Here is a 17,208-nt window from a genome sequence, read left to right on the forward strand (position 1 = left end):
AATTAGCATTTCAACTTTGTAAATAAACCAGACGTCTCTACAAACACATTTGAGTAATCCCATACATGTTAACTCCAATTTATTTATTTTATAAAAACCAAGATATCAGACAAGTGTCCTGAACAGGATCCGTTGCCTCTTTCCTGCTGAAGAAAAGTCCTAGAAGCAATTGATATTAGACATTGTTTAACATTAACATTTCATTAGTTTGACCACCTGGAGACTTGTAAGTTATTTTTAAAAATATTTTACTTTTATTAGTTTACTCAATTTGAATTGAACCCTTTTAAATCACGTGAATAAAAGTATTTGGATCCATTTTTAAATTTTAATTTAAGAGCTCTCAGTTTTGACGCAGACAAAACATGACATTAGACAGCACAACATAACATATAACACAAAATTAAAGGCCTTGTAATTTATAGGTGAATGTTCATTGCAATGAAACAGCTGTTTAAAAAACTTCAGTTGAATAAAAAATAGAACTGATCAAAAATAAAATCATTAACCTAGGTATGTAGGATTAAAATTATGAGCTCAAAAATACAGCATTAAAGAAAAAAAACAAAACAAAACAAGAATCCTGAAGAATAAGTCAGTTTTATGCAGCGGCCCAGGAATTTAAAACGGACACTTTTTTTCTTCTTTTCTTCTTATCTTTAGGTTACCCCCCTTTTCTCCTTGAGACGCTGTAGTTACATTCCATTGTGGCAGGGGGAGGGAGGATCACCTAGGACTTTTTAACCCTTTTTTTCCTGGTTGAGAAATCAGGTTAGGTTTGAATGCAGAAAACCACAAAACATTATTTTTTACTACTTTCAAGGAATGGAGCTGCTGAGCTCTCTGCCTAGGGGGACCCTCCCCTAAACTGATTTCCCTCTTTCTAACAAGTTGTTCCTTACACCCACTTTCATTTTTATTTTTGTTTGTCCCTGATCTTATTGACGCCCTTTTTGATGTTTTAGACCTTTTCTCTTATATTTTCTCCAAAACCTGACTGCCCTCAGTCAGAGGCTCCACAAAAGAGTGTTTTTTTTTTTTTTTTTTTTAACTATTGCCCACAGGTCTCGAGTCTTCACCGGTGTCAATGTCATCATTAATAGGGCGCTTAGACTGCATTGTTAGCTTCCCAAATGTCCTTTCTAGCTCCTCCCCTGAAAGTTCCTCTTTTGAATCTTCTCCTTCTGAGTTATTATTTCTTTCTGAGTTCTGAGAACAGAACCGTTTCTCTTTAATCTCTTCTAAAACCTGACTTCCCTCTTCCAGGGGTCCCTTTAGATTTTGTTTATCTTTATGTTGTAAGCAAGATTTAATCAGGGACCAAATGGCTAAAGTTCCAACAGGTAACAGCTTTTGCTTTTTTGTTATGCGTAGATCCTCTCCCAGGTGCTTCCACTGAGGAATATATTTAACAACCCTTTATCTAAAAACCACGGAGAGACCTTTTTTATGGTATCAAGGAATGCTCAAGCTGTTCTGCCTTCAGCGGCATTCCGTGATTCCCCAACAACTCCCTAAAAGGCTGCTTCATTCCAGTCCCAGACAGTTCTGTTCCTATGATTAAATCTTACAGCACTAAGAGCTCCAAGCACACAAACAAGCCACACAACAAACACAAAAATAACACACACCACACAAACAATCTGGTACCACTGCATCTATCTATGAAGTTTTAATTTTTTTTTTTTTTCTGGGTTCTTTACCCTTCACTGCCGGCTACCAATGACGGACTCAAGGTCATAAATGAACTACCAATGACGGACTCAAGGTCATAAATGAAATACCAATGACGGACTCAAGGTCATAAATGAACTACCAATGACGGACTCAAGGTCATAAATGAACTACCAATGACGGACTCAAGGTCATAAATGAAATACCAATGACGGACTCAAGGTCATAAATGAAAATAAATAATTACCTCTTACTTTATCTGTAGATTCCCGGGTTTCGGCGCCACCTATCGCACTCCCTGCCCGCAGAGAGATAAGACACAGGCCTGGTTCTTTTGAGCTCTTTATTTTGCGCGCTTCTTCCTCATAGTTCTTTCTTTGTTCTCCTTCTTTGTGGAACTTACACTCCAATATATACAGTACTTGTAACCAATCAGCATTTTCGCACGAGGGGAGAGCATTAACAGATACAGGCAGCGAAGGCAGGCATATAGTGGACCTGTACTGTCCATCAGGGAACTTAGCCAATCCCTGGAACTTCCTCAAAATAATGTCAGTTGTTTGTGCAAAAGTTAACTGCTCTGGCTCACTGCCAGGCGCCATCTTAGCCTTGCCACACCTAGGGCCAGGGGTCCGGCCGAAACCCCGACATCAAAGCTGGTCTTCCCCACCCCCAACAGAAAGTCTCACCTCCTAGTCACAGGAAAAAAAAGAAAAAAGAAAAGCCTCCATCCACTTCCTGCTATAAAATTTGTATTTACCTGTCTCCACAGCTAGACTCTTTCCATTTATGATAGGAGAATCCCTCCTCCCACAGAGGCTGAACACTGGTCTAACACTGTTTCCTGCCATCTTCTCAAACTCTCCTCTACCCTCAACCTACTTTTTTCTTCCTGTCATTGAAATACAGCCAAGTTTCTATGGCCTTAAAAAAGAAATAAAAGCAACCCTCCCTCCACTCCTATCCTCCTGCAAGTATACCGTCCTCCCCCTCACAGCCTGCCTTCTTTAAAGAATCCTCCTTGAAGTGCAGGCAAATAGCCCATCTCTTAGAGTGCCTGACTCTCAAGCTGGAGGCCCGGGTTCGAGTCCCCAGTCCCCTGCACTCTGCGGTTGTGGAAATTACAAACAAAAGAATCCTCCTTGAAGATTCCCTTCACATCCTTTCTTCCCATTCACTCTCACCCCCAGAGAGCAGGCTCCCTACCCATCGCACCTCTAAAACTGCTCTCATCAAGCTCACCAAGGATTCTTACAGCTAAGCCCCCCTTGGGGATGCTTCTCAGCACTTCTCATCTCTTCGGAGGTCTTCACATCACAGTGAAATTCTCCCCACCTTCTTCGAACTCTCTTCCTTGGCTTGTGGAACACAGACCTCCCCTACTCTGCTCTTGCTTTCAGTAGAAGCACCCTCCTCTTTCCAGGGTCCCTGGAAATCATTCAACTAAGTGCTGGATCACAGTAAAGAATCTGCTTTCCCTGCTGCTCTCTTAACTGGGCTTCCTCAAGGTCCAATAACTCTCCCTGGGTGACATCATGCACACTGTGGCTTTAGTCACCGCTACAAGCTGATTACTCCTAAATGGCTGAATTCTGTACTTGTATGTGCTACTGTCTACTAGATATCTCTCCCATTTGTCCCACAGGCACTTCAAACTCCATGTGTTCCTAAACAGATGAATCATCTAATCCAAAAACTTGGAGCACCCCAGGGAGAACAGCACTGGCTTACACCAGAACCAAGTCTTCACCCTCAGCCTCACTTTCCAACCTCCTACCAATTCCTTTTGTTTTTATATTCTAAAGCAACCTTCAAAGAAATTCAGATATCTCCAAGGAAAGTATAACTCCAGTGTGATAATAAATGGCAAGTGACATTTGACCTAAAGCTGAGCTAAAAAGTGCATACTCCATCTACACAGGGCCATGGCCACAGGACTCCTTGCAATTATGGCATATGGGAATGTGACCCCAATGTGGCCATGCTTTCTGATTTTTCAAGAGAAAGTGGATTTTTATGTAGAATCTCCTGACTTTTAAATATTAAAAACAAATTCTATCAAAAATACTTATTAGGGATTTCTGGATTTCTGGCAAAGTTCTGTCCTTGGCTAGAGTGGTAGATGCAAGGGCATTTTTTATAAGACTATTTATTAAACTGAACATAAAGGTTTTAAGTATAGTTCTATGTGTATGCTGTTTTCTGATAAAAACATCTTTTACAGGAAAAAATATTTTAAACAATATATTCGTAAAATGTGGCAGGGTACGAAATTAACTTATAAAAATCAGAGCTCCCACCAGGCATGGTGGCAATGTATGCCTGTAATCCCAGCAATTCAGGAGTCTGAGGCAGGAGGATCACAAGTTCAAAGTCAGCCTCAGCAACTTAGTGAGGCCCTAAGCAATTTAGCAAGACCCTGCCTCAAAAGGTCTGGGGATGTGACTCAGTGGTAAAGCCCCTGGGTTCAAATCCCCAGTACAAAAAAAAAAAAAAAATTAAAGCTCCCAAATATAAAAACTGTAACCAGTTAGACATTATCATGTGAATAAAGAAAATAATGATAATTAAAACAATAAATACAAAACACTGAAGTTTTATATATGTATCTTATGTATACATATATATGACATATATGTGATATATATATACTAGATACATAGATATTTAGATTTATAGTGAATTTAAGCAGGACTTAAATTCTTAAATTTAAAGGAAAATGTTATTTTGGGATAGAAGAACTGAAAATCACAAAGATATGCATTCTTCTAAAGTTAACCTATAAATTTAATCCAATCTCTATTCTTATAAAAATAGGAATGGAACTATTTTTAGAACTAAACAAATTGGTCCAAAAATTCTTATGGGAAATAAATATTAAACATATCCAGGGAAATTGAAATAAAGGAGAGTAATGAGGACAATAATTAAAACAGTGTGGATCCTGCACATGAATAGACAGAAACACTAGACCAGAACAGTGAATTCCAAAACAGAGATAGACTTGGGAATTTGTTATAATAAGGACAGCAGTTCAATAAATGAGATTAGGGGGCTGTGGATGTAGCTCAGAGGTAGAGCTCTTGCCTAGCATGTGTGAGACCCTGGGTTCAATCCCCAGCACCACACACACAAAACAATAGCAGCAGCAGCAGCAGCAACATCATCATCATCATCATAAAATAAGTGAGATTGGGTCTATTGGCTAGCAATCTGAAAAATCATGCAAAAGTCTAGTTGAATCTGTACCTCTCTTCCTACACAAATAAATTTCAAAAACAAAAAAATATTTGATAAAAATCACTTGATTTTTAAAATCTGCCTTTTTAAGTGAAATTTCACCATTTACTCACAAAGGATTAAAGAACTTGCTACCTAAAAATATGCTCATAAAACTGCATTCTTAATGGTACTTGGGAAGAATATTGAGGTAAAAATTCCAGAATATTTTTTTGTTTGTTTTACAGGCAAGCCCTGGAGTAACATAGGAGATAATATTATACTTTAAACTTTGCAAAGGATTATATTTTCATCTTCATTATGGGAGAATGACCTAATGAATAAAATTATTTTTAAGTGTTCATTTATTTGTGATACTTGCTTTAAGAGATTGTAGGGGGAAAAAATGCTGTTTTTCCAAACTTTGAAGATCTACACTGAAGTATGCATTCTTTCTGAAACTGTCAAAATTTCTTCAAAGTGAGTAAAACTTTCCCAAATACAAATGACTGATGGATCACCAGACATTTGAGAAAAGCTTCTGAAGTAAAAGAGAACAAAATCAAGGAAAATTGCTTTCAAACTAGAATTCCAAACCCAGGCAAATGTCTAGCAAATAAAGAGCAGAAAACAGTTGCTGCCAATCATGCAAAAACTCAAAAAATGTAACTCCTATTCATTGTTACTTGGAGAGCTACTAAAGGATGCACTCTATCCAAAGGCATAAAACCAAGAAACAGGAAGAGAGAGGAAACAGAAAATCAGATGAGGGCTGGACATACCGCTCCATGGTAAAGCACTTAACTAGCGTTAATTAGGGGTTCAATCCCCAGAACCACAGAGGGGGAAAAAAAAAATCAAACAAGAAAAGAGGCTCAAGGAAGTTCCAGGGTGACCCCTCCATAACAGACCTTGAGATCAACCAGTCGGACTAAAGCAAGAACAAACAGGGAGTGACAGATCAAATCTGAGAAAACTCTGAAACAGCACACCTGACATGTCAGATTGCAAGGAAAAATACTATTCAAAGGAATTTCATTGGTTGATTTGGAAGAACTGCTAGTGAATAGTGTGCTAACAAAAATAGTAACTATTAATTCCAAAAAGACAAGATAGGGGACTGGGATTGTGGCTCAGTGTTAGAGCGCTTGCCTACCATGCATGAGGCACTGGGTTCACATTCTTAGTACCACATATAAATAAATGAATAAAGTAAAGGTCTATCAACATCTAAAAATTTTTTTAATAAAAATAAATAAATAAAAAAGACGAGATAGCATACAAACAAGGAAAGAACTATAGTACCCTCCACTTACCCATGTGGGAAATGTTTCAAGGCCCCAGTGGAGGCCTAAAACTATAGCTATACGTACTTTACCATGTTTTTTGCTATACATACATAGATACCTATGATAAAGTTTAATTTATATTAGGCACAGTAAGAGACTAACAACAAGCTGGGTGTGGTGGGGCACACCTATAATCCCAGCAACTCAGGAGCAGGAGGATGGCAAGTTCAAGGTCAGCCTCAGCAAACTTCGGCCCTAAGCAACTCGGAGAGACCCTGTCTCTAAATTTAAAAAAAAAAAAATTTTTTTTTTTTTTTAAGGGCCGGGGCTATGGCTCAATGGTAAAGCATCTCTGGGTACCAAAAAAAAAAAAAAAAAAAAAAAAAAAGAGAGAGAGAGAGAGAGAGATTAACAACAATAATAATGAAATAGAACAATTACAACTATATATGGTAATAAGCATTACATGTGATCTCGCTTTTTCAAGTCAAGACAAATATGAATACTTTCTGAGCACTGCTCAGAAATTGCTATATATCAATATATAATATATAACTGGGAACTATAATATATCAGTATATAATTACTCAGCTCAGCAGTAAACAATACTAATAAAGTCATAATAAAATAAACACAGAATATCAATTTAACCAAAAATTGTATTACAGTTACATAGGGAGGCTACAGGGGCATTTCTAGTGACATAAATATATTCTCATATGTTCTTCGAACTGAGGGCCTTGAATTTGTCCCTGCTCATAAATATCAGGACACACCCACTGGAGTAACTATACTGGTCAAGGATGTATGAAAATATTTCTTCATTTTTCTCATCTTGATCCAATTTCAAAATAAGGCAAATTATCAAAATTTAATTAACCAGGTTGGGGTTGTAGCTCAGTGGCAGAGCACTTACCTAGTATTCGTGAGGCACTGGGTTCAATCCTTAGCACTGCATAAAAATAAAGAAATAAAGGCATTCTATCCATCTACAACTACAAAAAAAATTTTTTTAAATGTAGGCTGGACATGGTAGCACACACCTGTAATCCCAGCTGCCGGGGAAGCTGAAGTAGGAGAATCTCGAGTTCAAAGCCAGCCTCAGCAAAAGTGAGGCACTAAGCAACTCAGTGAGACCCTGTCTCCAAATAAAATACAAAATAGAGCTGGGAATGTGACTCAGTGGTTGAGTGCCCCTAAATTCAATCCCCAGTACCCCCCAAAAAAATGTAATTAGTCAATAGGATGAATTCAGACAATATCTGAGGTTGAGCTGAAAATCCTACAAGGAATCTTTTTCATAATGATGTTCAGTCTTTGACAGAAATTTGTCAATACATTTTTAGAATATAAATTTTATTTTATTTTTATTTTAGTTGTAGATGGACACAATACTTTTATTTATTTATTTTATCTATTTTATTTTATTTATATTTTTATTTATTTATTTATTTATTTTTTATTTTTTGTAGTGCTGAGGATCAAACCCAGGGCCTCACACTTGCCAGGAAGTGCTCTACCACTGAACTACAACTACAGCCCCAATTTTTATTTTATTAACAAATATAATTTCTTTTTTAAAAACTCTATTTGGGAAATTATTTTTGTAAAATATTTTATGATGTATACCCAAACATAGTTAGGTAACAGAGGTAGGACAGGTGAGACCAGCTGAGCTCAGTGCTGATTAGCCAGAATGAACTGATCAGAGGATAAAGAACTGGATAGCAGGGAAAGAAAGGAAATCCCTTAGAACAAAAATCAAAGAGGTGTCAGTGTCCCTTCTCCTGCTCTGGGGAAGTTTTGCTTTGCTATTCAAAGAGTGATAACACAGCTCTTTCCATCAGGGTATAGACGACATCTGGAATATGTTTGTGTTAAGTGCCATCTGTAAAGCTGGTCTGGTCATAAAATGTGGTAAAAGCTGATTTGTACCTCAGAGTTCAAATATTTGAGATATAAGGTGGGATAACAAAAGCACTTGTGGGATAAAATGAATACTATTAGGGACTGGAAATCTCCCAGAACTAAGAAAGAGTCAGTCTGAGGACAATCAGGACATTTAAAAAATATGCTTATTTCAAGATCTTAACCAGACCTTGAACATGAAGAGTAAACCTGATAAAGTTATCTGTGCTCCTGGGGAGTGTTAATAAGGTTTGGAAGCTGAAACTCTCTTGGATTTCTCTACAGGCTTAATGAGCCCAGACTTTTCAAAATCCTTCACTACAATCATGTTCTTTCTCATCCATTATTTATGGGATTGAGGCTTATCTTAAGACCACAAAGTATAAAGTATCTTATATCTTCTCTAGAAAACAATTGCCAAAAGACAGGAACAGTTACCTCTTTCTATTTAGAAGAAGTGTCTATTATTTGGTTTCAGACAAACCCTGGACATAAATATTTGGCCCAAAATTGCCTTGTTAAACTCTACTGTAAAGATTATGCACTGGGCGTGGTAGGGGAAGCCTGTAATCCCTGCCATTCAGGAGGACAAAGCAGGAGAATCAAGCAAGTTCAAGGCCAGCCTCAGCAATTTAGCAAGAGCCTGTTTCATAATAAAATATTTTAAAAAGGGCTGGGAAAGGTATCTCAGAGGTAGAAGTCTCCTGGTTCCAATCCCCAATACCCCAAAGCCATTAAAAAAAAAAAAAAAAAAAAAAAGAGTGTGCAAAAGGTGTTCCAGATAAAAGATTACAGCAGAAATGTTCCCTCCCTAGATGGGTATTGCAATCAACCTTTCAGAAAGCACAGTCCTGGAGAGGGAAGGGAAGCAGATTCAGGAAACCCAGCAGAAATCCTCTGGCACAGAATATTAAGAAACGTAGAAACTGTACGGCTTAGAAAAAGTCTATCAATAGTGGATATGTTGATTAGATTACAAAAGAGCCATACCTTGGAATACTATCAGTCATGAAAAAAGAGTCAAGTAATTCTGTACAAACAGAATGGAAAAACTCCCACATACATTAACTTTAAAAAAAAGCAAATTGCAAAAATATTTTTCATGGGTTGGGAGGGCAACTCAGTGATAGAGCATTTGCCTAGCACATGCAAGGCACTGGGTTCCATCCCTAGCACCACAAAACAAAACAACAACAACAAAAAACTTCTTGTAATGTGAACTTATTTTGTGTGTACAGTAGATTTTGTTTTGGTTTTGGTTCAGTAATTATATGGTCATCATGGTTACCTCTTAGGGATTGGGATTGTGTGTGAAATTTTCACTTTTTCCTTTAAATACTCTTCTATCAATTTTTTTTTAATTTTAACAGTGAGCATGTGCCTTTTTTGTAGTTTCAAAATACCCAGTAAAAATTAAAAAGAAGCCAGATACAGTGACACACGACTGTAATGTGACTTGGGAGGCTGAGGCAGGAGGATTGCAAGTTCAAAGCCAACCTCAGCAACTTAGCAAGGCCCTGGGCAACTTGGTGAGACCCTGTCTCTACATAAAATGCAATAAAGGGCTGGGGATGTGGCTCAGTGGTTGAGTTCAATCCTCCAGATAAATATATATAAAAGATTAAAGGAGGGCTGGGGAGATAGCTCAGCTGGTAGTGTGCTTGCCTTGTAAGCACAAGGCCCTGAGTTCGATCCCCAGTACCGCAAAAAAAAAAAAAAAAAAAAAAAAAAGATTAAAGGAAAACAATCATATGAAAACAGGAATTACTATATATATATTTTATATATGCGTGTGTGTGTGTAATTGTGTATGTACAAACACACACTAGGGGATAGGGGTATAGATCGGTGGGAGAGTGTTTGCCTAGCATGAATAGGGCCCTGGGTTCAATCCCCAGCACCATACACATATACACACAGTTTCTGGGGAAACTGTTACAAGATGTATACTATGCTACTATTCATATAAAAAGAAAATACTTCTGAGTGGGCATATCCAGTTATCTCTGGAATGTTACAAGAGAATCTGGGAAAGTAGAATCTTCGGAAAGAAACTTGATTACTGGGGACAGCAGCAGAAGGAGAGTTTGCATCCTCTACCATCTCATAACTGCTGAATTTTGTATTACATATGTATGTTAGCCCTTCTGAAAGACTTAAATGTTTAAAGAACTAAAACTGTTATACCAACCTGCTTAATTTGTTTTTGGGATCTTTTTTGAGGTGCCGAGGATTGAACCCAGGGCCTCTCTCATGCTAGATAAGTGCTCTACCACTGAGCTCCAGCCTCACCCTTTTTCCTTTTTTTCATTTTGAGACAGGGTCTCACTAAGATGTCCAGGCCAGCTGTGACTTTACAGCCCTACTGCCTCAACCTCATGAGTAGCTGGGACTATAAACACACCACCATGCTAGGTTCCTAAATTTGTTTGAAATTAACCTGTTCATCGAGTTTTGTGAAGCAATTCTTTAAGGGAAAATAATGCTTATTGTTTATTCTTTGTGAGGACTTCTACGTATGTCATCTTGCCTCATGACAACCTCAGAAATGTTTTTTAAAGTAAATGAGGGAAACTCAGAATCAGAAATTAGGTGGTTTGCCTAAAGCCACATGGCAAAAGAGACCTGCTGACCCAGAATTCAAACTCCAAACTGCCTGGCATTGAAGTCCGTGCTTTACCATTCTCACTGACTGGCCTGGAGGATTAGAAGAAAGGAACTCCAGCCAGTGTCACAGAGGGCATTTCTCTGCCTCTTTCGACTTTTGTTTTTTTCCTCACATCTAAAATGTAAGTATTGATCATTAATGGTCAATGAGATTTTATGATTTAAACACGATTCCTTATTTTGTGGGAATACAGGCAATTGTTGGACTATGTGTGCCCACATTCATATTAATCTAAGGGTGTCCGAGTAGCTCCCCAGCATGGTGCCTTTGTGGGTACCCAGCTTGATGGGAGAATGGGTCTTGTAGATTGAATCCCATTATGTCTGCAAATGTTATTACCAGGGTAACTCTGGTCCAGTGATCTTTCTCTTCAGAACCTTATCATTAATTTATGAGACAATTTTCATTGGGTTCTAACTGGCCATACCTCAAGCCAGAGGTCACAAAATCAAAGCCAGTCCTAAACCTGTCACTGGTCAAAGTCTTATACCAAACCTCTTACCCTTTGCTTCCTCGTACTTTGCTCCTTTTTTTTTTTTTTTTAAATATTGTTTTAGTTGCGGATGGACATAATACCTTTATTTTATTTACTTTTTTTTTTTTTTCATGTGGTGCTGAGAATTGAACCCAGTGCCTCACATGTGCTAGGCAAGTGTTCTACCACTGAGCTACAACCCCAGCCCAGCACTTTGCTCCTTAACTACTTCCTTATATGTGTGGTCTCTGACATCTCTATCCTCCCCACTAAAGTTTTACCTCAGCCCTCTTATATGAGGTTCATCTTGGTTCTCTCACCTCCATTCTCAATCATAGTGTGCATGTTCCCCAGGTTAGGCCTCCTTCAACTGCCCAAGACAGACACAGGCAGTTTCCTCTGGGACTCCATCTCCACAAAGGCCTTCGCAGGCAAAATTCCTTATACATTTGTCCCCAACAATTATGGACACTTTGTGAGCTAAATCCAATGCTGGAGCAACAGCTTAGGAGTGTAAGAAGCAACACTCCTACAGGGCATAGCTGATAACAAGAGCCAGCCAAAACCAGTCAAGTGGAAAGTTCTTTCCTTCTGATTAGGAAAAAACCTGTCACCAGAAGGTTTGTAATCTCTGTGGACAGATGCCTTACATAGTTTCTTCTTTGTTTTTCTCTTCCGCATCTCATGTGGACAGGAAGCTAGCTAGTTCCATCCCAAGGGTAGAGCTATTGACTTATAGAGTGACAGCTTTGCCTCCTTTGCCATTCCACACATTCCCTGGGTCTACCCCAGTTCTCAACACATGGACAGCGCTCACTGTATGTTTTTGAATAAACTAATTAATGGGCTTGTTAAATCTTTTTAAATTATAGAATGAAAATGTCATAATTTTAAAGCTGTGGTAGAGGGTATGATCTTCCAGCCCTATCCATCAATTCTCAAAAAAGTCCAGACTATGATTCAGGGTTTAGATGACTTAGCTGAGCCATCATGGCCATCTAGTGGCAGAACATCTGTATCACTGGCTTATCAGGTTAGTGTTTTGGTTGGGTTTATCATGTTTTTGTTTTCCTTATGTGTGTGGTGTGTGGTGTGTGTGTGTGTGTGTGTGTGTGTGTGTGTGTGTGTGATTGAACCCAGGGACTGAGCTACGTCTCCAGTCCTTTTTATTTGACACGGATTCTTACTAAGTTGCCCAGGCTGGTTTTAAACTTGCAATCGCCCTGCCTCAGCCTCCCTAGTTGTTGGGATTATGGGTCTGTGCCACTGCATCTGGCTACTAGTTCTTTTTTTTTTTTTTTTTTTTAAAGATAAACTAAAATTAAAATTCAAAAGTAATAGCGATCATATTATGGTATGAGGGAAAGAGAGAAAGAGAGAGAGATGAACAGAAGAAATAAAAAGATGGGAGTTAAGCTCTTGGGAGAGTTGGAGAGGAAGACCTGCACCAAGGATAGGAAGAAGGGACCAGAGTGGGTCCTGTACTTGTCAAAGTTGACATCCAGCATGCCCGCCTTCTCCTGGCTGATTCGTAACAATGGGGTGTCCAGTCGCCGAATGCAGTCCTTGTCTAGCGTGGACGTCCAGTCTTGGAAGGTTTTTCGAACCAGTTCATCAATGGCCTGAACCATCTGCTGATAGGTATGAACGCTCTCCTCTCCAGTCCCAATATGGGGCAGGAAATGGGCACCAGAAAGACACTGAGTGGGGAGAAGAGATGAGGATGGCTTATTTGCACATTCTCCTAGGAGGAACCATCTCCCCGAGACCTCCTGCACACACACACTTGCAGGTACACGTGCACATGCTCACAAACATATGCATGCTCCAATGATACATGCAAGTCTTACAGTGAGATTTGACTGATTTGCTAGGGGAGGGCAGAGCCAAACAGGAAGAGACCAAAGAATATTTAGAAGAGGAGTCAAAGTAAGGGAAAAAAAAAAAAAAAAAAAAGGCCTACAGATTGAGCACAAAAGAAAAGCTGAGCAAAAAGTAAATCACAGAAGGTACAAGGTTGAAAATGAGTCTCAGCCCTTTTCTGCCCCAGTCTTAGCCCACTCATCTGCAATCTGCCTCATTCTCTCCCAGAACCAGAACCAATCAGACAATAGCAGGTCAGTACCTAATAGTGTTCATCCTATAGTCCCAAAATTTTTTTTTTAATTTTTAAATTTTTTTAGCTGTTGATGGGTCTTTATTTTATTCATTTATTTATATGTAGTGCTGAGAATCAAACCCAGTGCCTCACACATGCTAGGCAAGCACTCAACCCCTGAGACACAAGCCCAGCCCCCACAAAGCGATTTTAAAGGGTTTTGTTTATTTGCCTTGTTCATTATTTATTTGTTTATTTTTTAGTAGTGGGGATTGAACCCAAGGGTGTTTTACCAATGATCTACAGCCCTAGTTCTTTTTATTTTTTATTTTGAGGCAGGATCTCACTAAGTTGCTGGGGTTGACCTCAAACTTACCATTCTCCTGCCTCAGACTCCCAAATTGCTGAGAGTACAGGTGTGAGCCATTATGCCTGGCTTTGTCTTGTTTCTTTGAGTTTATTCTTCCAGACAGATCAGATCCTTTAAGGGCCTGGTCTGTCCAGATCTCTGTATAACCAAGTTGTATTGCTTTTCTCCTGACCCAACTTCCCAGATACTACTAGCACTACTCTTCCTCTACATCTTGACATGAAATTCCTAAAATGATCCCTGTTCTAACAGTCACACATGCCACTTCTGCAAACCAGACCCATGGCCTGCCTCACTGAACTGAATCTGCTCCCAACCTGTGCAGCTTAGTCTCTGGTAATGAAAACTCTCTAGGGAACCTCTCTGGACCCAACCCCCATCCCTTGTAGCCCACGGCACAGCCTGCATACCCTGCCATCTCACTGAGGGCAGATTTCGGAAGAGGACAGGCACCTACATTCATGACTCTGTCAATGCGCCGCCGAAGGATCCGCACCCAGTACGCCTGTCCAGAATACTGGGCCATGTAGGATATCATGTATGGCCCTTTCTTGTTCAGTTCACGGTTCACAAGGGCCAATTCACTATTGAACAACATGTAGAGATCCACGGCCTTCTTGTCATATGTTCGCTTGATGGCCTAAAGAACAAGAAGAAGAAATGGATGATATGCCCCATGGAGCCATATTCCCTCAGCCACTTATCCCAGAGGAAAGTGCCCTTTCTACAGTGGGAGCTGCACTCCTTAGAGACATGGAAACCAGGGGAGCAAATGGAATAAAAGAGGCACCTGGGATTTGGCACATGAGAAAGGGCACAGGTGCAAGCCAAATGGCATCTATTTTGTTTTGTCTTGTTTATGGTGATACTGGGCATTGAACTAGAGATGCTCTACCACTGACTCCACTGACTACATCCTCATCCTTTTTTATTTTTTACTTTGAGACAGAGTCTGCTAAATTGCCCAGGATGGCCTTGAACTTGCAATCCACCTGCCTCAGTCCCTGCAGTCACTGGGATTATAGATGCACACCACACCTGGTTCAGATGGCATCTGGAAGGCTAGGGAGGAACTAAAGAAGACAGAGAGACCCAGGGCAGGGGTAGAGTGGCCACACCTCCCGTGTTGCAAGCCTGTGGAAGGTGTCCAGCAGCAGCAGCCCGTGTTCCACGTCACGAACTAATTCGAAGGCCGAGGTGATCAAGTTCTGGGTCATCACCTCCAGGTCTTTGATTCCAGCACGGAATCTGCATAATCAGAGAGGCATGGGGAAGTGTGGGTGCCTTCACCTGTCCCCCCAAGTACCTCCCCTGAGAATCACATGGAGTTTCTAGTATGCCAGGTATTGATTAAGTGCTTTACATCCAAGAATCCTTTCATCCTCTAAACAATGCTAGGAGAAAGGTTCTACTGTTTATTTTATAGTTGAGGAGTGAGGGCACCAGTTAGTAACATAATTATAATTTGCCCAATGTCACATACCTAGATGTGGCAGAACCAAGACTCAAGCCCTGAAAGGTGAACCCTGAACCAGATCAACCACCTCCCTCCCTGGCACTCTCTCTTGCACCCACCCACCCTGAGCTGTTCTCCCTTCTACCATCTTCTTTGTACACTCTGCCACTCCACCCATTCCTGTCTCTCCCTGCCTGACTCTGACATCAGCCTGGGAACCACTCACTTATTATAATCTTCGTGCCAAGAGGTGTTCTTCACATCCAGGATGCCACCGCGAACAGCTCGCAGCATGTGCAGATTTTTATGAAAGATGTCCTCAATTTCCAGCAAGTTTCGTGCAATCTGTGGCCCCTGGGCACCAAAGAAGCAAGGAAGGGGACCTTGCTTGCCATCTTCCCAGCGGGCAAAGTGGTACTGACAGTCACATACCTGAAAAGAAGCCAGCATGAGAGTTTTCTGAACTTTCTTTTCTGAACTTGTGAATCCTGAGCTCTTTGATTTAACTTCAAATATCTAAAACTAGGGAGGACCAACCAGATGTAGGGGGGATGCTGGGATGAATTTTGGCCACAGAATGAAATATGAGATGCTAAAGCAGTGGTAACAGACAAAAGTCAAAAAGAATGGGGTGGTGGGAGGGTACTCAGTTATGCAGAAAGAACCAAGCAGTAAGTTTAGTTTTAGCCTCTTAATTAAAACCTCTAACCCATATGCCCTGGTTCCTAGGGGAATGGGGACAGGATTCTTGAGGGTCTGCTGCTGCCTTTTTTTTTTTTTTTTTTTTTGTACCAGGGATTGAACCCAGGGGTGCTTAACCACTGAGTCACATCCTCAGTCCTTTTTATATATTATTTAGTAGAGACAGGGTCTCACTGAGTTGTTTAGAGCCTCACTAAGTTGCTGAGGCTGGCTTTGAACTCATGATCCTCCTGCCTTAATGCTATTGGCTTTTGATTGGTCTTCCCCATCTTCCCCAACTGTCTTCTCACCTCAATAAGGTCCTTGCAGCGCTGCACAAAAGCATCAACCTGTGCAAATATGCTGGTCTGGTCTAGGACCCAGCCTCGATTAGAGAACCTGTGTTAGGAGAAAAATGAACTGAATCAAAAAGCAGAAATACTAGGGATCAATCTACCCATGCAAAACTAGACTGCAAGCCCTGGTTTCAGAAAACAGACCCCAAGAAACACCTTCCCTGAATCCTGAATTGAGAGATTCAAAATGACAAGAACCGGACAGGAGAAGCAGCATCTAAGCTCTAGAAGAAGGTTTTATATTTTAAATTGTGGGACCAAAGGGCTAGATAGGCCTCCTGGAATCAGGGAGGGAAGGTTATGAGAATAAGAATTCAGGGCTGGCAGCTAGAGTATCTTGGCTGGATGTAGAAACAGCTAGATCAACAAATATATAATCCATAGACTACAAAAAAGTGCTTGTGAAAGGAGTTGGAATCCCCCCTCTGTAGGAATGGCAAGGTGATAACACATGGAATTTTAGGGGAGACCCATCATACTGGGTATGTATCTGTACAGCCCGAAGGTAGTGATCTTTCCAAGCATGGCAACAGGAAATGCAGCCTTGTAAGTCTGTCTTGCTGGAAGAGACATATCCCTCAAAGATTCGGTCCAGGGAAATGGCGTGGCAGCACAAGCGGATGATCTCATTGCTCATCTGCAGAAGGGAGTCCAACAGCCTCAATTTCCAGCCTCATTTCCACCCAATCTCTTCAAGCTCCCTGATGTGCCTCATGCCTCCACCTCCTGCTCTTTGATTTGCCTCCTGAGACCCATTTCGCGAATGGTCCTCCACTGGTGTGTTCCCCATACACTCCTGTCCTAGTGGTCCCTTGCTCTACCCTGGCTCAGCTCTGCAGCCTCACTGACTCAGCAAGCTCGGCTCAAATTCCTACTCCCTCTCCTTGGAGCTATCACTCCAGATGATATCTCCCTGCTCCCCAGAAGCTGTGTTCCTTCCTAAATATGCCTTTGCCCCACTGCAGACTCCATCCTAGGAAATGAGTTAAAGAAGATATTCCCTCCTGCACAACT

General features: G+C 40.5%; 1 protein-coding gene across 10 annotated transcripts in view; it reads right to left on the reverse strand.

Moving 5' to 3' along the window:
• Dnah2 (dynein axonemal heavy chain 2) overlaps positions 1-17,208 on the reverse strand; it is a 110,433-nt gene that overhangs the window by 72,736 nt on the left and 20,489 nt on the right. For all 10 annotated transcript variants that reach the window (XR_007107928.1, XR_007107929.1, XM_047547328.1 and 7 more), the window contains 6 exons: positions 16,674-16,831; positions 16,150-16,237; positions 15,384-15,589; positions 14,820-14,949; positions 14,159-14,341; positions 12,719-12,933 (listed from right to left, as the gene is read on the reverse strand). Coding sequence is in view for 8 of the 10 variants with exons in the window: in XM_047547328.1 (XP_047403284.1) it covers positions 12,719-12,933; positions 14,159-14,341; positions 14,820-14,949; positions 15,384-15,589; positions 16,150-16,237; positions 16,674-16,831 (980 nt within the window). In the remaining 2 variants the exon portion in view is untranslated. The remainder of the gene's footprint in view (positions 1-12,718; positions 12,934-14,158; positions 14,342-14,819; positions 14,950-15,383; positions 15,590-16,149; positions 16,238-16,673; positions 16,832-17,208) is intronic.

The sequence above is a fragment of the Sciurus carolinensis genome, chromosome 3 (assembly GCF_902686445.1).
Source record: "Sciurus carolinensis chromosome 3, mSciCar1.2, whole genome shotgun sequence".
In the NCBI taxonomy this organism is placed as follows: Eukaryota; Metazoa; Chordata; class Mammalia; order Rodentia; family Sciuridae; genus Sciurus; species Sciurus carolinensis.